The sequence below is a fragment of the Oryzias latipes genome, chromosome 12, assembly GCF_002234675.1.
Source record: "Oryzias latipes chromosome 12, ASM223467v1".
NCBI classification, from domain to species: domain Eukaryota; kingdom Metazoa; phylum Chordata; class Actinopteri; order Beloniformes; family Adrianichthyidae; genus Oryzias; species Oryzias latipes.
The window spans coordinates 24,556,685-24,578,467 of NC_019870.2; the positions used below are offsets into that span (position 1 = coordinate 24,556,685).

Sequence of the window (21,783 nt, forward strand, 5' to 3'; positions counted from 1 at the left end):
AGTGACTGAAAGATAAGACACTTTAAACCCCTTCTGTGTGAACTAATGTAAACACAGGGAAATGCAGGAAACATAACTTCTAATGTTGGCACAAGTGCTGTTACGGTCATCAGTGATGAATATTGGGAGAAAAAGGGAGAAAAAAGAAAGAAAAAAGAAAATCACAGCATTGATGCTTAGAAACGTAATGCTATGGGAAGACTTGACAGAAAGCCTAAGAACTACCGGTACTTGGTTTTCTGACAATGGAGCAGTAATACATCTAGAGTATTAGGACGCAAACACAGGGCTTGTGAGTGACATATGATGAAGACTTGCATGTTCCGCTGTGCATGAAAAACAAAAGAATCTAGAAATGTTCTGTTTTAAATGTCAAAACACAATTTCAGATTTTTTGTTTTTCAAGCAATAAATCAAGCTCTACTTGAATTAAGTTAATGATCACTGTTTTTATTTAAGCATATGTGATTTAAGTGTCTTTTTTTGTTTTATTTTCTGTTTTTTCTATCTATGCATTTTATCATTTCTGTAACAAGTTAGATCAATCTGTGTGAATTATTTTTTGCTTTGACTACAATGCTTGAAATAAACCAAAATCAATAAAACAATAAATAAAACAATAATAGAGGCGGTTTCCTCATCTGAAGTCTGCCACCATTAAACACACAAGGTCAAACGTTAAGCACAGCCACAAAGTCAGAGACACATGTTAGATACATTCATGGCTATCATATAAGCCTCCCCATCTGGTCTTTAAAACCCTTTTATTCTGAAAAAACCTTTGACCTACTTAAACTATTCTGTTCAATGTGACAGAAAATAAAATAATTTCTAATGAGGTCTGAGTAGTTAGATGGCAAATTTTCATCACTACATAATTTTAATTCTTCTGAAATTTGCTGGTATGACATTTAAATTTCTGTTATTTTAAGGACATTATTTTCTACTTGTGTTATTCTACCATCAAATAATAGTTGGTGTGTTTGCCGAAATAGGAGTCAGAAAGAAAGCTCAGAGTGTTAGCTTACAGGACAGCTCGTCACTCTTGTTCGTCTTGCCGTTGATGCGTCCTGAACCTCTCAGCCTAAAAGACTTTTCATCTGATAAGTTCCTGGAGGAGGTTAGGGCGGAGGTCACATGAGTTCGACCTGGCACCGACTCCACCAGGTCTTGGCAGCCCATTAAACACACCTCTATACGACCTAAAAAAGAACACAGTTTGAGTTCAACAAGACTTCTTAAAGAGTTTTAATCTGCAACGCTTAAGTAGATGTGCTTTCCAGATAAGACAAAAATGTTGCATTTTAAAGATGTTTAAAGATATGAATACATCTGATGATTAAAGTAAACCTGTGAGACTGGCTGGCTTGAAGAAGGTGGATGAGGAGGAAGAGGTTGGAGCTCCGGGCTGTTTGTCTGGAGTGCTGCAGGAGTGGGGGAATCCAGAGGATAGTACTTCTTTAATGGCAGCCTGTGTGGGATGGTCCTGAGGCAGCTCATTTATACGCCTCTCCAGAGACAGTCGCAGCAGATCAACTTTCTGAGAAGACTCCTGCATTCGTTCCTGAGCCTACATTCACAAAATATGAAACAAAAGGGGGGTCTTTATTTATTTTATTTTTTTGTGGGAATTAAATGACATTCACAAAAAAGTGTGCATTTGTAAATTAAAAAGAAGTGCAGGTAAAAAATACTTCTTTTTTTTTGCAAAAGCAGTTTGTTCCTGTGTGAAAACAGATTTTTGGTCACCTTCTATCTCTAAAGAATAACTTAAAATGAAAGAAATATGTTTGATCGTCTGATGTCAAGTGAAGAGATACAATTGAAAACGAGTGTTTAAACGTTATGGGGCTTGTTTCCACATCTAATGATCTACTATGAGTGATTTTGAAGGGCGTCTTGCAAATGCCACATTCACATGCAAAAACCCAGGGCACCCATTTGGGTCAACCCCCATACGGGTGAAGCAGGATTTCTTTGGTTTCTGGGCCTGTAGTAGGTCGTGGAGCGGAGTAACTGCGGCTTAAGAGGAGCGCAGGTTTGTCTTGCAGTTAGCCTAAGCCTTGTGCGACCACCTGAAATGGAATGTTTCATTGTCGTGCATGTGGTGAGTGTATCGTGAAGTATTTGCAAGGATAATGTAATTTACACACACCTATGACAAACGGGTGATGCTGTCGTACGGTGTCCTAGACGGTGACCAGTCATTAGTAAGGGGCGTGCACTGGTTTCCTACTGACTGCACGAGAATGCTGCACACATAGGGTGTACACGTGATACGCAAGATCCTGTCGGATGCCCAGTGGGACGCCCACCCTGTGATTGTTTAATTTCATCATTTCTAACAGCAAGGCTGCAATCACAGGATGACCAAGGATTTTGCAACTTTCACTTGACCAGCACCAGTGAGTTTCCTGCCCAGTGTGCAGGTTTCGGGATGGTTGAAAAAAGAAAAAGAAAAAAAGAAAAATCCTTACCACATGCCTATGTTTCACCTACTTTCCCCTTATGTGTTGTTTAAGTGTTTACTACATCCTGACACCTGCTGCATACCCATAGAAAAACATGCATGAACATTTAGGCTCTACAGGCTCACTGGGTTGTACGATTTAAAATTGCGTGCAGGCCAGCTACGTGCCCTGTACAGGTTTTCCCATTTTTCCACCCCTACAGGCAGTTGGAACTAAGATTGAAGAAACCCCTTTCCACAGTTCTAACAGTGGGTTTTGTATGACGACACACTAACAGTAGTTTTAGTAATAAAAACTGACCAAAAAAGCTCAATAAAAAAACACATTCATTTAAACTCATCTGATTGGCTAGCAGGAGAAGGCCCTTTGATTGGCTGGAGACAGGAGAAAAATGCTGAGTGGTTAATCAGTTCATTTGAAAAAGCTTGAAACTTGAGTTTGTGTCTCCAGATCTGTGTGTGTGAACTTAAAAGAAAAAAAAAAAGCTTGTGTATGTGCCGTTCTGAAGACATGAAAAATATTCCTGAAGACAGAAAATGTCTTGAATCCGTAAATCTCTTATTTACAAATACTTTTTGCAGCTACATATGTTTTTTTTAAAGCAGAGAGCAACTGGTATTGTATAAGCATTTAAAAATATCCTGCATTTTTTTTTACATCACATAACCATGCTTGTGAACACAAGGGGACGTCCTCTGTTGCTGCTTTAAAATGATGACAGTCCCCAGTTATTTTTAGTTATAATAATTCTGTAGTTCTGCTAGAATACGACTGATACTCAGAAGGAAATACCACGTATTTCACTGAGAAAACTAAGTTCCTAAATCATTTAAAAAAAAGATTAATTTATCCTCATTCTATAAAATAACGTTAACACCCTACTCATGATTCTTGTGTTACATTTGAAAACAGAGTTCTCACTCAGCTGGTTTCCTGTGGTTAATGGTGTGATGCAGCAATAAACAAAAGGACACTGACCTCTGCGAGAATGCGGCGGTCCATGACCATTCGTCCATTCATGGTGTGCTTCACCACATTTTTAGCTCCCTCGGCTACGGCCGATTCAATTTTCATGTGGTGCATGAGTTCAGCCACTCTCAGCTCAAGAGGATCAATGATCTCCTTCTCAGGGTGACCTGAGAACAAGAGAAACACACAGCTGCATGAACAACAAGGACACGGACACATTGATTTCTAGTTTGCTACCATAATTAAATTTTTTGTTTTGTAATATGGAAGCTGCTTTAAATGTTGCCACTTTAATGTTCTAGGTTTATTATTCTTTAAACCTGTGTTGCTGTAAGGTTTTTTGTTTGTTTGATCCCTACTTGTGGCCAAATGCTCTGAAAAGGGAATGGGAATAAATTTTAGGAATTTTGTTCTTCCTTTTGTCAAATTGGTTCCAGCAAAAACACACTCGCTTAGCGTTTAGTTTGTGTTTCACTTAGATCCAGGAAGTTTTATCACAAATTTTGTCCCTTCCTTCCCAGTATAGATTCATGCAGGAAACAAAACAAAAAAAACCTGAAAATTAGTCAAGAACCGAGGGGCTAAAATAACACAAGGAGCTCTCATTTGGATCCTACAGAAACAGGGTGTGGAGACGTGTGATGAATTTGTCGGGCTGGAGATTCAAAGATTTGTTCTTGTTGTTGTCGTTTTCACAAGATGTGGAAGTCAATTCCACAAATGACTTTATTATATTAAAATGTAAGAAGACCATCTCTCTTTCAGTTTTTTGCTGCCAATTTCTTTTCAAAAACCTAATTGTCACAGAATAAGACACATTTAACCTTTTTGAGCAGAAAAACAAAATGCTACAAAGAAAAACACTATAATTATACAACTACTGCCCAAAATACATAAAAATAACAAAATATATAAACATCAGCATATGGAAATGAACTTTGAACTACTTTTTTAAACTACTTAAACCCTTCTATTAAATGATAGGAAAGGACTTCTGTTTTAAGTTTCCCCTTTAAATTACTCAATGCTACTTTCACACCGGGCACGTGGGCCACGTTCTTGAACATGCATTTAGACCATGGTGTTCATGCTGAACAAGCAGGGTGGGGCTTCTTCTTTTTTTACTGTTTACTAGCACGCGTCCATCTTTTACAGTTGGAAGAGGCTTGGTGAGAAATGTGGAAGCGGTACAAATCTCATGGATCTTCCTCCAGGCTTTTTCTTTCACAGTTCTATTCCGATATATATGAAAGACTTGGTGTCATAGAATTCCAGCTGGAAACAAACTGAAATTATACATTTGTCCTTCATGATCAATTTTTAAATGGTTGGTACTTCAGTGACTTTAAAGGGACACCATCCATGTGTCACTACCAAATCTGAGTCCATGATTAGTCAAAGTTTCACCTGGTTGAACTTTCAACGTGCGTTCGATGGCCACACATTTCGTACATAGAGCCAGAAAATGGTCAAAGAAACATACGTAATGATGCAAGAGTAAGAGAAGCCCGAAGTGCACATATACGAGCATTCACCTTTTTTTTTAATTGGAGGTGGCCGCTTAAACCAGTGTTGCCGAGGGCAGTATGAATGTAGCTTAAGAAGTAAACATGGCAGAATGTCCCCCATTAAACACTTTTCCAAGAGCAAGCATCTTCATATTTCCTTGTGTTCCTTCCTGCCTTTATTCACAATTATTTGTCACAGAAAGAAACCCAATTCCTAAGACCTAGCAAACTTTTATTGCTCCTTTACTGTAGTTCAGTTAATGAAACTTAATTTTTTTTGCTACTTTCATAAAGACTGCATGGGCAGTTACCGTACTTGATGAGCAATGGTTTCAACGTTAACATTTTTTAAATGCATCTTTGTGTTTAACCAGTGTAACTCATTATGTCTCAAACTGCAAAAATACTGACAACATTTAGATATTGTGTATTCTTGCTTAAATGCCTAAAGTGCTTTTGTGTGTTGACACTGACCTGGTGTGCCCTCTGCGTCTCCGTCTCTGGCTTGGCTGACTTTGACGATCTGCATGCGAAGCAGCTCAATCTTGGTGCGGCTGTCCTGTAACATCTGCTGAGCGGCAGAAAGCATCTTCCTGTCCTGCAATCCAACACAGACACATCAGACAAGCAGTGCATGTGCTTAACCTGACTTCAGATCATAACACAAAGCAGAATGAGAAAATAAATATGAAGAAACGTGTTTAAAAATCAACTCTGATGAAAATGGTGCTTGTGGTGTTTTTAACATGTTCTTATGGCATTTTTGTGATGATGGAGGATATATAAGGAAAATTAATATCAAAATTGCATTTGAGTATTTCTTTATTCAAATCATTGTGAATTAGGAGCAGAGGAAAAAATGCAGTTTGAAAAAGAGCTTATTTGTTTTATAGGAAGGATGCTGATTTTTTCTGCATCAACTGGGTGAGTGTGTGTGTGTGTGGGGGGGCTGCTGTGCGTTATCAGTCTCACCCATAATTCAGAGGCAAATTTCTAGGGAACTACTGCCACCCTGAAAAAACTATGTTTTAGAAAACAGCAGCATTTTTTTTTTTTTTTTTTTTTACAACAAATGGCATGATTATGATAAAAAAGACCACTGGGAATACTTACTTACTACAGATCAAAAGATAACCGGAGTGGAACTTTAACAATCTGTATAAAAAAACTAAGCAGCTCAAAGGTTTTTTTTTTAATAAAAATGTAGAAAATAAAGCAAAGTTTTCAATTACGGAATGTGTTAATTCTCCCCAAAGTCTTTTTTTTTTTAAAAAACAACATGAATTGTCAGCTAGATGGTCAGATAAATGATCTTGATTCTTTGGAAGCCTGAACTCAAGTTCAGTCTCCAGTCTTGGTAAACTCGATTTTCTCCTGACTCCAGGCAGGAATGATGACACTGTGACATATTTTGAACACATGATACACTAAACATTAGGAGAAAATCCTGTAGTACCAGACAAGATTTGCAAATGCCTATTCAAAGTCTGCAGGTGTGTCAATAATTAAGTTCATGCGGTGACTCATCAGGTTGTAGAAGCACCTGCTCCAGCACTGACTATATCCTCCCTTTTTGTTTAACTCTATGGCCTCAGTTTGACTCTTAAATACACAAAACGGAAGTAATTGTGCTTCGGTCAAACTCCTGAAACAACCTTAACCTTAAAAAAAAGTAAACTTTTTCTTCCTCGTTGTTTAATGACACTTAATTAGACAACAATGAATAATGACTCTCAGAGTGATGTTCAGCTAAATCCTCAAATATCATTGCCGATATCCTTCTCCTATGTGTAAACACACCTGAATGCTGCAGACCAGTAAATTGTTGGATTGTTTTTGTTATGAAGGTCTGCACTTTGAAGAAGCTATTAGCTTTCCCTTGTAAATCCTACAGAGCAGTTAAGGTGGATGCAATGCTGTCTGAGACCATAAAGCAGGCAGGCCAAACCTGGTCCTTGAGAGCCACAACCCTGCCTGTTTTCCATCTCCCTCTGGACTGCTTTATGCTGACTACATCAGGTGTGTTCATTCAATCGGGATGTGGAATCGCTTGAGTCAGCTGATCAGCAGCAAGCTGGACAGGGAAAACTGGAAAGTAGGCAGGACTATGGCTCTTGAGGACCAGCTCTGCCATTAAGGGTTTAGTAACAACTAGAACTAGACCCCCAAGTGGGGCTTTAGGGGTGTTTTAAAAGTGAAAATTGATTACATAGACTATTTGAAGTCTCATGAAACAGATAGTGTTAGTATGAGTGCAAAAGTGTATCAAGTACAGTTGCAAATTTTCACCAAGATATTCCAATTCAAATGGAGCTTCACAGATACGACTTCTCGCATGTCATCTGGACAGGTCAAGCTTCTATGACTACTGTCATAAACGTCAGTTCTAACTCATTTGAATGTTTCCCGTGAAGATTGAAACTGGAAGTGAGAAAGCCCTTCATTGGTAATGTGCTCTAGTGAAAGACGGTCCTGCTTCCGTTTAGGAGGCTGACACCTTCCTACCTTCAAGGCTAGAAATGGTTAAGGCCAGGCAGCATGACCTTTAGTTCTGTTGGTACAGGTCAAGATCACAGAGTGCTAACTTCATTTTGAACTGGGTGTGTTTTCTAAACGCTCCATGAATGCAAGTGTTGACTCATTTAGGGGTGTTTCATTTGGGGGTAACTGTTGACTTTAAAGAGTCTGGTTCTGGTTGAGAATTACTTTTTGGAGAGGGAGTGTGAATATGGGTGACCTTCAGAACTGTAGAAACTAGTGAAAGTTGCTAGTAGAGCCAGAGTATAAATAGTGAGGAATGTGTTTAAACCAGAACTACATCCAGCATCAGAATAAACAACAAAAGAAAATATTCACTATTGTTGAGCACGCTTTAAATGTCGGCCATGTGTTGACATGTTTAAATAACTAGAATTATTTTCTCAAAAATATCCAGGATTATGTTCCGATTTAATTGTGCTTGAGCAAAATTAAATTAAAAAGTCCACAATAAAAAAAAAAACTTGTTTTTTTGTTTTTCACATGTCCTAATGATTCAAAGCGAAAACGTTTTTTATTTTTTAATCATAATTAAAAGACCACAGGGAATGATTTTGGATTGATCCGAGTGAGACTTTAAAGACACACTGAGACAGTGAAGTTGGGCTTCCTGGACTCAGCGCTAACATGAGAGGATTTGTTTAACCCCGTCTTCCATAGATTAAGAATATGCCAAGTTTCTAATTGACGGTCCCTAAAATTTTATCACAAATGAAAGAGATTTCTTAGAATAAATCAACAATCACTCGTGTTTTCCCACAGTTTTTACCACAATGCACAAACACAAAACATTCCTTCCTGGTTTGTAAAGAAAGCCTGTCAGGCTGCCATGACATCACAGTGTTGCATAAGAACATTAAGCATTTCACAGAGACAGGAATTACTAAACTGTAGTAATTTTTGAACAGTAAATTTTAAAACTTTGAAGCATAAACGGATGGGTAAAAGTGTAAATCAGTTTATCCAATACTCTGTTACAGTACCTTGAATGAGCCGTTTGAGTAAATCTGAATCATGTTCTCAGCCCCCTGTTTTACTTTGGTTTCCATGGTCAGCTGTTTCTTCAGGGTCTTGATCCGATTGGCTAGCGGTGAAGTGGCCTCGTCCCACTGACAGGACTCGTCTGAGACTTGGCTGTCTACTTTGATCACGGAACCTGCATTAATATATATATACAATCAGATACTCGCAAAACTCACTTTATTTTCCAACTTTGAGGTCAAATTTAAAATCGCATTGCCAAAATAAGTCTGGTTTTAGCCCATTTCCCTCTGCTTTTGTCTATATCCATGCCTAGAACCTCTTTACTCAGTAAAACCACATATAAATCTAAAGTCTAAAATAAAAAATAAACTGACATGATCATAACCTTAAAGTCCCAATCTGATCATCTTTAGATCTTTTGCAAAAGTGTTCCCAGCAGCCGTTTAATTACGATTATGCCGTTCTTAGCCAAATTTTGAAAAAACCTGTCATTTTAGGAAATAATTTCTGCAGAGTGCCAGTAGTTTATTAGAAATTCCCCTCCGAGTGGTAGGCGAGACTGTTATTGTGGAGTAAACGAGTCCCCCCTTCCATCACCCATCTATTTTGACTCTTTCCCACTAGCTTACAGCCCCCCCCCCAACCTATCATTAGCAATATAGGAGCCGTTCAGTTTAGATCCATATACCAGCTCGGATGAGGAAAACAAAGACGCACATGAATCTTTTTGTCTACAAGTGAAGCGGGGCATTGTGGGCCACCAACTATATTCTGCGTCACAATTAAGCTCTTTTGAAACTGCACTTTTTATCTTTTCCCTCTCCTGTGTCAAAATGATTTAAATAAAGACATACTCAGCTTAATCTTCTTCATATATGTCCTCCATTATCAGAAAAAGGTTACAAGAAAAATCCAAAAACACCATTTTCATCTGAGTGCATCTTTAAGCTCTGCTTCCCTGAAAATGATCAGATTCTAATTTGTCATCAGATGTACTTACTTTAATCACACCAGCTTTAAACTTCTAAGCATTTTAAATTACCTCACTTGAACTAATATGAATGTTTGCATTTGTAACTTGTAATCCTTTTTATCCTAATTTTTTAACTGTATTTATAATATTTACTCAAGTAATTAGAAGCACAAATGAACCAAGGCAGTTTCTAAGTGTAGGTTACCTGTTGCGCTTTCCTTCTCTGCAGTCATGGACCTCGCGTTCAGCTCCTGTAGTTTCAAGTGCAACTTCTCCAGCTTGCGACTTGAAACCTTCAGTTGACCCTCAACATCCGCTGCATTCCTGCGACTAGTGACGGCTCTCTTGAGTCTCTCAGCCGCCTCCTTGATCTTCAGCTCCCGCTGGATCTCTTGCCTGATGGACGTGCGCGCATCCTCCAATCGCTGCTGAACCTCTGGGTCCAGAATATCCCACTCCTCCAAGCACTGCAGGTTGCAGTTCTAAGGGACAAAGCAGCAGGTAAACGTCATCCATTCACACTCAACAACATAGTGCATCATGCCTTTCTGTTTATTATGCAAAATTTAAATAGAATGAATGATGTAGGCTGGGTTGTTGTTGTTTTTTTTGTTATTTTTTTTTTTTTTTTGGGGGGGGGGGGGGGTTTGAACAACTATTGAGTAAAATCTAGGAGATTTTAAGAGAAATTTGCAGCAGTCAGACAGCAGATTGCGCCACATTAGTCTGAAGCTGCGTTCACACCAACCTCCGCCACACGCGTTCAAGCAACCCCTTCCATATAAACAGTAGGAAAAAGAAGAAGTAGCCCCTTCCTGCTTGTCCAGCGTGAACACCATGGGCTAAATGCACGTTTAAGAATCAGCGTTTTGTGGATTTTTGAACGCATAAAAACGTGATGTGAAACTAGCTTGAGATATGATTTATGTTTGGACATTAATATGAATATGTATTAAACTTAAGGGTATTTCAGGTGATTGTAAAGCTGGCTTCATCTGTCTGCAGCACAGAGGCTAAAAGCAGCTCAACTCTGTCTGTTTCTGACCTGAGGTTCCACCAGTTGATTTACTTCTGGTCTCAGAGCCCTGCTGGTTTGAAAGCAAGCGTATTTAATGGACTTCTGTAGGTAACAGTGACCAGGGATTTGAAGAGGAGCCGTGTCGTCGCAATTCTGGTTAAACCTCAAAGCACTAACACTGACAGCCAGCATTTGTCTAACAATCCATTTCAAAAGACTGGAGTCAATATATTTTCCAAACTCACTGGAACCAGTCCCGTCAACTGTTGGGCGATGACGGGATACACCCTGGACAGGTTGCCATTCAAACACTAACAGACACACCTAGGGACTATTTGGAATCACCAAGCAACTTAAGAAGCTTGTTTTTGGACTGTGGGAGGAAACCGGAGTCCCCAGAGAAAACCCACGCAGGCGCGGGGAGAACATGAGAACTCTACACAGAGAGGAGGGATTTGAACCAGGGCCTTCTTGCTGCAAGGCACGAGTGCTCACCATTACACCACATGCAGTGACTGAAGTCAGACCGGATCAAATGAAGAAGCACCCATCTCTGAACATCAAGTCCTGCTATTGAATAAAGCTGTTCTAGTTACAGCTGTACTATCTCAATTAAAAGTCAGAGCATAAATAAATAAAAGGTCAAGACAAGGATTAGTCTGTATGCCAGTAGAATACAGCTTTGCATTTTCATTGAACAACAGAAAACACGTGTTGCATTCATATCTTTATTATCGTTTATCTGAGGAGGATTTGACTTCTTAAAAATGTACTTGTTCTCTAGACACTGTTGGAAGAAATTTAAGGCTCAAGGGCTGGAAAAGCAGCTAAAACTCATACTACACAATAATACTTTCAAGTACTCTAGAGATATTAATCAAATCCAAAAGGTATTAAAATCTTCAGGACTAAATAAAATTTTTAAGTTAGGTTTAAATAATTGTTTGGAACTTATTACCACCAGGTGGGCGAGAAAATAATACATTTTGAAACCTAATATAAAATCTCATAACAATAACACGGATATGATTAGTAAAGGCTAAAAATGAACAACATTAAATCACATTAACCTACTCAAGTAAAAGTAAAGCAGGATGTTTTTTCTAAAAGGTACTGATGCAACTAAATATAACCAATTATTACCAGATTCTGCTTTTGATGACTTGGGGAAGAATAGAAAACTGTTCTTTGGGTACAAAGCCTTGACTTGCATTGACTTGAATAATGGAAAGTATGTTTAAGTTGGATAACAGCGGACTGAGCCCCGAAGGACTCCAATTACCATAAGGAAGCACTAGAATATCTGATCAACTGCAGGAACAACACAAGACAGAATCTAACTCAACTAATCCAGACTCAGTAAGAGCACCTGGAAATGGCAAACAACACTTTGATGGATCACCTTTATTATGGAAGTAAAACAAAAGGTTGACAGAGTAATGGAAAGTAGAAGATCTTTATCCAGCAAACGTACCCAAATGATTAGATTTAGACATTATTTTAAAGATACTGCCTGTCTGCATCAAATAATGAGAGATAATAAAAGCAAATAATAATTCCGAACTAACAATTTAAAAAACACATTCAATAAATGTTGTTTTATGTCCTGCAGTGGATGGTGAAACAGGTGAGTGACAACTACAATCAGAGGGGTGTCAAAGTCAAAACCAAGACAAACAGGAAAATCTGGTGATACTTTAAAGGTTTAACTGTGGTTGAAAAAACCCGAAAGACGGCCAACTCAGCTTCATGTGAACCCGAGGAGACCAAAATCCAGGTTTCCTTAAAGCGTGTCTCTTACCTGTGGAGCTGCACCTGACATGATGGAGGTTTGACCCTCCCGGGGACCCTTCCCTGATCAAAAATGGTGAGCAAAAGCTTCCGTGAGCCTCAGGAAAGTCACCGTCACATGGGAAGAATTACATCGACCGAGCAGCGTCCCGGGCGAGCTCCACCTGAGCTCATATCAAAACAAATCTAACCAAATGTTTGAACCCACTTAAGCTGACTCAAGAACGGTCTGACGTCACTCTGCGGCGATTGGTGGACAACTGTTACAGCGACGGTGAAAGAACCAATCAGAGGCAGCGGTCTGGCGCACCTGCCCAGGTAAGCTTGGCATTGTCCCCGTGAGCTCGTCTTTCCAGCAGTAGGAACATTTCCTCATGTCTTGAGAATCACCTGACTAACCAAGGCGTGCCGTGACTGAACGTGGGCGGAGTTAAACGCGTTGAGACACGCCCACTGTACGTGATTTATCGTCCCAGTAAAGGTTGTCTTTCAAAAATATTACCGCTGAGGTCTGTTTTAAAAATGAAACCAACTTTTCCTGTCCAACAAAATGCCTTCAGCTCTCATCTGATCACTCAGTTGTTGGACAGAAAAAGTTAGGAAGAGAAAAATAATAACACAAAAATAAAGATGAAACCAACTTTTAGGGTATCCAGAATGAACTTTTTGGATTTGCAAGTACTTGTATTAGTTAATCTTTATGTAACATACTTTACATAAATATACCCTTAGCAAAAAAAAAAAAGTTTATTTCAATAAATATACTTGACTATAAGTTTAGCTTGTACACTGTAGACCTGGTATGTGCAGTGTACTGGTATAGAATATACTAACAAGAGTTTACTAACTAACTAACTAACTACTTCTTCAGACTATATTGGAACCGTTGAAGTTTACAATATATAGATAGTATATAAAAAGTGAACTTCAAGCATGCGTCAAGTACACTCAAATAGAATTTCTTTTTGTAAAGGTTGAGATGTATCTTAATTGTGCAGTTAATCTAAAATTAAATATTTATTTGGTTTTATTTAGACAGTCTCCAGAAAACAACCCTACAAAGAAAAAAATATTTTAGAAAACATGTCAGCTGCTAGGAGTAAGAATTTTAAACTCTATCAAAGATTTTGCATTTCAAAAAAATTGTCCCCTTAGCAAAAGGGCGAATATCACATACATTCTGGACAAGTCGCCAATCAAACTTTAAATAATTTGAATATAAAACAATGCCATCAGCTGAAAAGTAAAACTAACTAGTATTTCTGCTCTATTTCTCTTTTGCAGGGAATTCTTTTGCCCTGCATCACAAGATATTTGAAACCAAACACTTCATGGAGGACGAAAACAATTTGGGTTGACATTAACCCTTGTGCTATCCTAGGCACTTTAATGTTGGGAGTTGGGTCATCTAGACCCACTAGACAGTGTGCTGAATCTTTTTTCTTTAATGATTTGTGATCTTCACTGGTGTCCATGGATTACATGAAATCTTTCCACCTTTGTCAAGGTAGGGAGAACACGTCAATGTAAGGGTGGGGTCATCTTAGATAGCACAAGGGTTAAAACCATTACAATGGGAACTCTCAGGACAATGCACAACAAGGGAGGGAAAGAAGTCGGTGACTGCAACTCAACCAGATTATTGTACATGTCAATCATAGGTTTGTGTGAAGCTTACATTTGACAAAAATGCAAAACTTGGCTCTCCATGACTGGTTCTGCACAAGAAAAATAGAATGTCTTTAAAGCTTCAGCTGCTGTTTGTTAAATTGCCAATATTATTAAATATGTTTATTTATATGATTTTTAAACACCAGACACTATCAATTATACTGATGATAGTTAAAATAATATAAATCAATAAATATATAATGAAATTAGTAGAGATTTACGATACTGTTGTTTTGTTGCGCTCATAACTACATTATCATCCAGTCCACTCGGGGGCAGTAGAGTTCACTGCTGACGTTTGTCGAGGCGCTGAAGAAGGGAAACGAGCGTGCAAGGTTGCGTCGGTTTCTTTTTGTTGTGGGCTGACAGCTTCGCACTTTGCATTAAGGGAAGACAACGTTAGTCGAACAAAAGGGCATTTTCAACTGACTTGGTCGTAAGGTGTAACAGGAAACGATCAACCATGTCGGCAAAAGCCAGCAGGAAGGAGAATTCCAATCACGACGCTGCGGACGAGACCTCTGGTAAAGGAATGGCGGTTATCATGATGCACAACGCCATTTTCATGTGTTATCGTCATTTGAATTCCCCGTTCTGATGTCTGCATATAGACTTGTTCTTTTGTGAAGTGCAGGGGTTTGTTTTAATTTTTCATACGCAGGCTGGTAGGTGTATCTTGAGCGGGGCATTTTCAGAGTTGTAGCGTGGGCTAATCCTACATCCTGCGTTAGATGTTAGCTAGCGTGTAGCTTAGATTAGCTTCGCGCGTCATGCAGCGTGAGGCGGTAGCATGCTAACCGCACACGAGCTAGCCACAAGCCGGAGTTGTGACCGGAGAATGTTAGTATTTTTTGCACAGCGTCGCTTTACATGTCTAGTTGTTTAGAAGTGGTTATTTGAGTTCTCTCATTATGTTATCCCCGTCAATACAAACTAAGGCACAGGGAGGGAGACATTCTAACCAGTATCGTAGCGTCTATTTTCCGAAGAACACTTTATATTTACGTGAGGTAGAATGTGTTTTATGTCTTTTATGTAAACACATTTTTAATTTTTGACTTCTGCAGTGAAGTAAAGTTTAGTTAATCTTCAGCGTGTTTTTGAGTCTAGGTGGCGGCGTGGACCGTGTGTCGCAACGTTAAAAGCTTATTCAAACGATACCGCCTTAGGGACAACAGGAAGCCGTAAGAGAGCGAAGGATTTGACCGCGGTTTAGGGCAGAAATCCACGCCAGCGTTTTTCTTCTTTGATCTTTATTCCACTATAACTTTATTTTTGATGTTTTTTTTAAATCCACATAATGAATAATCAAAATTTTTTAATGTGTGTGTGACATTGTGTTTTAACATCTTAGAGTTTTTCTCATAATGGAGGATTTACGGTCAAAACCTGCAATAAATAAAAAAGCCTATTTGTGATTCAGAAGTTATAGTCTGCGGCGCTACAAGTCCCCCTGCTCCGCTCTATTCTGTATGTATGTCTGCTTTTCTTTTCTGAGCTGGAATCTGGATCTGAATTGTACAGGCGGATAGCTTCAATATATGGATCAGGATTGTTGTTGCACTATTAGTTTTAGGTTGGGGTTGTAAGAAGCTGTAAGCTAGTAGTGGGAGAGTGTAAACAGATGGGTGATGGGAAGGGGGGACTGGTTTACGCCACACTACTGGTTCCGCCCATAACTCAGAAGTGAATTTCTAATGAACTGCCACTCTACGGGTACTTTGTCCTAAAAAAACAACACAGGGTTTTTTCATTTTGCCCAAAAATTGCAGAATCATAATTAAGACCATGGGAACACTATTAAAATAAATAAAAAAATATAATCGGAGTGGCCCTTTATATTATGATTCAAGATGCGATTCCCCCTCTGTATTTTTAGAGAACGCTAAACCCGAATGAGGGTGTATTATTTGGGACACCAACAACCCCTCAGCCCCCTAGAGAGGTTTACAAATTACATCAATGAATAATTTAATACGATCATCCAGATTTATCCAAAATCTATTTAGCAAGTTTGGTCTTGTATACTTTAGGTGTTTTGGTACTTGTCTTTGAAAGTTTGACACAGATCATTTCAAGTCTTGTTGTCTTTCCAGAAAAAGAGCAGCAGGAAGCAATCGAACACATTGATGAAGTACAGAATGAAATTGACAGGTGAGTTTAAATGTTTAAAATTAATAATAAAGAAACAAATGTGTATTCTTCTGACTCGTTTGTATTCTCTGCCCACCAGACTGAACGAACAGGCTAGCGAAGAAATATTAAAAGTAGAGCAGAAATACAACAAATTACGGCAGCCATTTTTTCAAAAGAGATCAGAACTCATCGCCAAAATCCCGAACTTCTGGGTCACGACATTTGTCAACCATCCACAAGGTACATTTAACATATTTATTTGTTTATTTAAATCAAATTTGATCAAATCTGAAATCTATTTTACAATAGTTGTATGAATTTATTTACTGTTTTAATTATTCTGATATTTATTTTTCTGGTAGTTTCCGCTCTTCTGGGGGAGGATGATGAGGAAGCACTCCATTACTTGTCGAAGGTTGAGGTCACAGAGTTTGAAGACATTAAGTCTGGATATAGAATAGATTTTGTAAGTTTCCCATCTCACTTTGATTTTGCACTTTTGGTCTGAAATTCTAAGACATTTGTTTGTTTGTTTTTGTTTTTTTGTAGTGTTTTGATGAGAATCCGTACTTTGAGAACAAAACCCTTTCCAAAGAGTTTAATGTGAACGAGGGTGGAGATCCCATTTCCAAATCCACTGAGATCAAATGGAAAACTGGAAAGGTGGGTTTGCAGCACCCTAATGCTAACTTGACATAATATAGTGCTTGGCTTTGTTCAGTTTGTTATTTGAAAGCAGCAAAAAATCAATATCTATTGATGCAATGAACCATGATTTGACTCCTCAGGATCTGACAAAACGTTCAGGGCAGACATCAAACAAAGCTGGGAAAAAGAGGCAGCACGAGGAGCCGGAGAGCTTCTTCACTTGGTTTACCGACCACTCAGACGCAGGAGCTGATGAGTTGGGAGAGGTGATCAAGGATGACATCTGGCCTAACCCACTGCAGTACTATCTGGTGAGATGAAGCTAATGTCTGCCTTTAGGTTCAAATGATTTCACACTTTCACCAGCTTTGATTAGCTTTCACACACAGGGTTCATTTATTGCAAGAGTCAAGTTCTAGAAATCTGCAATAAGTGAAATCCGTACAGTGCCATTATGAATTTTTTTCAGGTTGTAAAATTCCTCACTCCTCACAGGCATGAACATTGTCACATCTTCTCTCTCGTTTAAACTCTGAGTTCAAACCTTTATGGCTAAATTAGTCCAGTATTATAGAACAGGGTTCCTGCAGGGTCTTAAAAAGTCCTAAAAGCCTTGAATTTCGAAATGATGCCTTAAAAAACATTTAAAAACTCTTAAATGTTGATATCTTGGTCATATTCCATGATATATTCCAGTTTAAAAACGTTTACTTTGTGGTCTAAAGTTTTATTTTTTAACCACAAATATACAATTAAAGCACGTTAGGCACTATCATTTAAATTAAATCAGCAGTTGGCAACTGCTGATTTAAAAAAAAAAAAAAATAAACAAAAAAGGGGGGACACAGCTGTTACGGTCCGGTACTGCGTACCGTTATATGATCTGCGCACGACTGTGCGCAAAAATATTGGAAATATTGGATTGAAGTCCGTCTGTTCTCATGTTATCCGCTAAATCCCTAAACAAACACACTTGCATGCACATCTTACATGGTACGTTAGATTTGTCTCAAATTCCCATTCAAAGAGTCATATTTCTGTGCAAGTTGGAGGTTACATTGCAACAGGAAAAGAAAAACAATAAATGATTCTTACAGTTTTCTTAGCACTATTGTGATTGATAGTCCAGGATAAAACCTAATGCAATGGTAGAAGTGAAAAATGCGGAAAAGAAATTAATTTATATTTGAAAAAGTTTTTGAGAAAAGAACAATGCAGGGAAGATTGTTGAAGACATGACTGTTTTAAACTGAGATTCATCAACTAATTATCTACTTAACTCAAATAACCTGATTGCAAGTGATGATTATGTACAAGCTAAAGTTAACAAAGATGAAAAAGCAGGTACATTTTCTGCAGTTATTGAGTTCTTTCGTACAATAATCAATTAAAATGGTTAATCCACAAAGCCCCGTCTACATTTTTATTTACAGTCGGGATTTGTTATCATCTGCGTTTATCTGCATTAATGGTGTAACAATTCAATTTAACAACCATTTGATTTATATTATAATTCGTGGCTGTAGGTACAATTCTTTGTCGATATTTTTTTCATTTTAAATGAACCGATTTGATCCGAACATCTTTAGCCAAAACTTCAACCAGTGTGGCTCAGAAAGAAATTCCTGGTACTGAACAGTGCAGGTGAAGTTTTCCAGATTCCTTGGATTTCTGGCAAGATCAAGTGTAAATTAAATATGTGTGCAAACAAACTTATCAACAAATATCAGTGTTGGGTAAATTAGGTTTAAAGAGTAATTGATTACTGTAGTTACTGGATGAAGCGGTAACCTACTTTACTCATTCCCCAGTTTAAGACGTAAGTCACTAATAACATTTTTCCACTCACATTCAAAGATTGATTGACAATGTTACCAGGCAACCAGGATAGAGAACAAAAAAAGGGCAAATCTGCACCCAAAAAATCTGTAAACAATGAGACTGCAAAGGGAGAGACCAATTTATGGCTCTTTCTCTGAAACAAAACTAAATCAGACCAGACTGCCTAAAAATGAACCCTGCAGTTCCTTCATCTGCCCACTTGGGGACAGTAAAGTAGCTCTGACAAGCAAATGAAATAGACGCCATTATTCTAATCAGTTTTTTTATTGAGATGTGCCTCCATCTCCTCACTACACCACACTGCGTATGTACCAGACACTTTCAGGCTTTATGATTCATTGTTTTTCAAATTCATTTCCTTCTTTCAGTTTTATCTGTTCATTTACAGAACAGCCAGTTTAAAACACACAGACAAAAACATCCTGGTATATCTGCTTTTTTTTTATAGTAATTTTAAATCAAGATCACGACTGTCTCAAATGATTTATGAATGTTAGAATTCGACTTGCGTTACCTGCAGTTCACTGGCCTCTACAAAGGTTGTGTTGAGATGGCTCCAATAGTGTTGGGTTACTGTAGTGCTGCCAAGACGATACTGCTCAGCTTGATCAAGTTAATAAACATTTCAAAGGTGATTTGTTTCTCAAATGGATTTTGGTCTCCCTTTGTGCGGCATTTTGTGTTGATTTGGTCGACTTTATGTTTGTTGTTTCTTGTTGCTCTAATTAAGTAGCTCACTAAGCGGAAAAGCTTTAAGAGCATTTGATGATACTTTTTCTGTTTTCAGGTCCCAGACATGGAGGACGAAGAGGGTGACGGTGATGATGATGACGATGATGAGGAGGGTCTGGAAGATATTGATGAGGGGGAAGAAGAAGGGGGTGAAGATGATGATGGTGAAGGCGATGATGGTGAGGTAAGGAAAATGAAACCCGGTGTGGCGTTCAGGAACATCAGGTCACCAATGAGCAACATGATAAGACTATGAACCTTTTCACAGTTTTCTGTTAAAGGAAGGGAAATTATCATATTGGCTTTATTGTTAACCCTTTCCACATAATTACAGGGGACGTCATCCATACATCTCTACCAAATCAGAGTCCCTGATTGGTCAGAGTTCATCCTGGTTTAACTAGCAATGCGCATTTAACAGCTGCACGTTTATAGCCAGAGAATGGTCTTGATTAATTACATAAACTTTTCATTGGAAGTGTCCACTTGACCCCTGAACTTAGCTTCATGGTTTGTCAAAAACTGGCGACAAATCCGATGATAAAGTGTCAAACATTTGGTGAAAACACAGCTTGAGCCCAACTTCTCTTCTTTTTTCTTTTTTTCAGGATGACGGAGATGAAGATTGAAGATTTAGTCTAAAACTTTCCTGTTGTCCCTCCGGGGTTATTCTACAGGCTTGGGGAGCAAAATGTATTATTTAGGGTGGGTGGGGTTTTGTATTTAAATAGGAGAAAGAAAAAGGAAAAAAAGAATTTGTTGTCTCTCACCTGAAGTTTTTGTCAGGCTGTTTGTCTGTCGCCGCTGCGACAGCCTGTTTGAAAATGTCCAGACGCAGCAGGGCTGAGAGATGGAAAGGACGCTTCAAAAATCTCAACTGTCATCCTTCTCTCTTCATTTTACAAAGACATGCAAAACATTAAAGGTAAAAATGTAGCATTCTGCACATCATCCTACGTAGATCTAATGTACCAACAAAAGCAATTTGTATGTACAATAAAAAATCATTTCTGTTCAAGTTAAGATAAGCCATGGTGCAGTGATAAATGAATCATAGCATCCTTAGCAACTTTTCTAAATATATATACATATATATGTATATGTCCAATGGTGGAGAAAACCAGGAATTAATGGCTATATTTTCCTTTTGTGATTTCTTGTACTAATGGAACTGATTTTAACAAAGCACCAGCTTGTTCTTTGGCTTTCCTAAATGTTTTGTTCACAACTATCCTTGCTCTTTTTCAACACAACTAGTTTTTTTTTTTTAATAAAGATTCAATCTAGTTTTTCAGCCCCTGAAATTGAAATGTTTTTTGTTCCAGTGAAACCTGAATATTTTAGAGCGTCTGTGTAATATTTCATCATGGGATACAGTAGTCTGCAACATTTCTCCTGCTCCACTGGAATTGTGTTCACATAAACATTAAGTGTACCTGTTGCTTTGTTACAATAAATGCAAACACTTTTTTATTATTATTTTGGAGTCCCATTTTAGTGTTGATCATTTTTAAGGAGTGTTTTTCATGTTTATCATTTGTAGCTCTTAGAATGGAGTGATAGCTTGACAACACAATAAAATCTTATTATTTTTTTTTTTTGTCAAGTTTGGTGGATGTTATTAGCTCTGATCTGTGCATGTGTAAAGATCTATTGAGTAGAGTAAAGCCCGTCTGGTTTAAGTTTGTTTAAAAGTAAAAATTGTGGCTTTTTTTTTTAAATGTTTTTTTCTCTACCTTTGACTGATTATGGACTCACAAAAAGCATTGATGAAAGAATGAGGAAAATGTTTGTCACCCCACATGCTAGGGCATTAGGATATGATGTTTAATTCATGTCTTTTCTATAGCAATCTGCTTCTATTCTTGTTACTTCATGACAAAGATGACTTTATTTGTAACCTGAATAATAGATGCCTCCAAACCAGATTACAAGCTGTTTGTTTGAATTTTGTCAGATGCTGTAAATAAACTTCTACAGTGAAATGCAGATTGCTGTCGGATCCTCATTAGAGGTTAGGAATGCGTCAAAGATCATTTTGAGATCATTCAGGTCAGAGTAACTCAATATTTGCAGACAAACCAGTTATTTTTGCTAAAGAAAAACTTCAAAACAAAAATGTGTTTTTTGTTCAATTTAGTTACTTCCTTCTAAGAAAACCTTTACACTAATTGAATCAAGATATTTGGATTTCTTTATATATGTTAACGTTGTGTTTCCTAAAAAAATAAATTTTTCATCCATACGTCTACTTGTCATCCCAGAACAGGTTGCGGAGTCTAAGCAAACTATTAACATTTTTCCATGAAGGCTTTTTTTCTCTCTGTATAAAAGAAATATTTTTTTGTTTTTTTAGCATTAGAACATTTCTTGTGTCATTTACATAAAGAGTTAAGCAAAAGTCTTGAGTACCTTCATTCTCATCTTTTAATACCAGTTTTATTGGTAATTTATTGGATGGAAATTTAATGAATCCCAATATATGAATGTTTTATGCATTCA

At 37.9% G+C, this 21,783-nt stretch overlaps 2 protein-coding genes across 2 annotated transcripts in view; one reads left to right on the forward strand and one right to left on the reverse strand.

Moving 5' to 3' along the window:
* Positions 1-12,634, reverse strand: part of LOC101157143 (serine/threonine-protein kinase N2) — a 25,254-nt gene extending 12,620 nt beyond the window's left edge. The window contains exons 1-7 of the mRNA XM_011482014.3: positions 12,263-12,634; positions 9,649-9,925; positions 8,470-8,642; positions 5,423-5,546; positions 3,450-3,607; positions 1,351-1,570; positions 1,029-1,202 (exon numbers count right to left, since the gene is read on the reverse strand). Coding sequence (XP_011480316.1) covers positions 1,029-1,202; positions 1,351-1,570; positions 3,450-3,607; positions 5,423-5,546; positions 8,470-8,642; positions 9,649-9,925; positions 12,263-12,283 — 1,147 coding nt within the window. The 5' untranslated portion in view covers positions 12,284-12,634. The remainder of the gene's footprint in view (positions 1-1,028; positions 1,203-1,350; positions 1,571-3,449; positions 3,608-5,422; positions 5,547-8,469; positions 8,643-9,648; positions 9,926-12,262) is intronic.
* Positions 12,635-14,223: 1,589 nt separating this feature from the next.
* On the forward strand, positions 14,224-21,270 carry LOC101171505 (protein SET). The gene is made up of 8 exons (XM_004075039.4): positions 14,224-14,447; positions 16,020-16,077; positions 16,157-16,299; positions 16,422-16,525; positions 16,609-16,722; positions 16,848-17,018; positions 19,337-19,465; positions 19,890-21,270. Exons 1-8 carry the CDS (start codon positions 14,387-14,389, stop codon positions 19,908-19,910), a joined length of 801 nt encoding a protein of 266 aa, XP_004075087.1. The 5' UTR covers positions 14,224-14,386; the 3' UTR covers positions 19,911-21,270.
* The last annotated feature ends 513 nt before the right edge of the window (positions 21,271-21,783 follow it).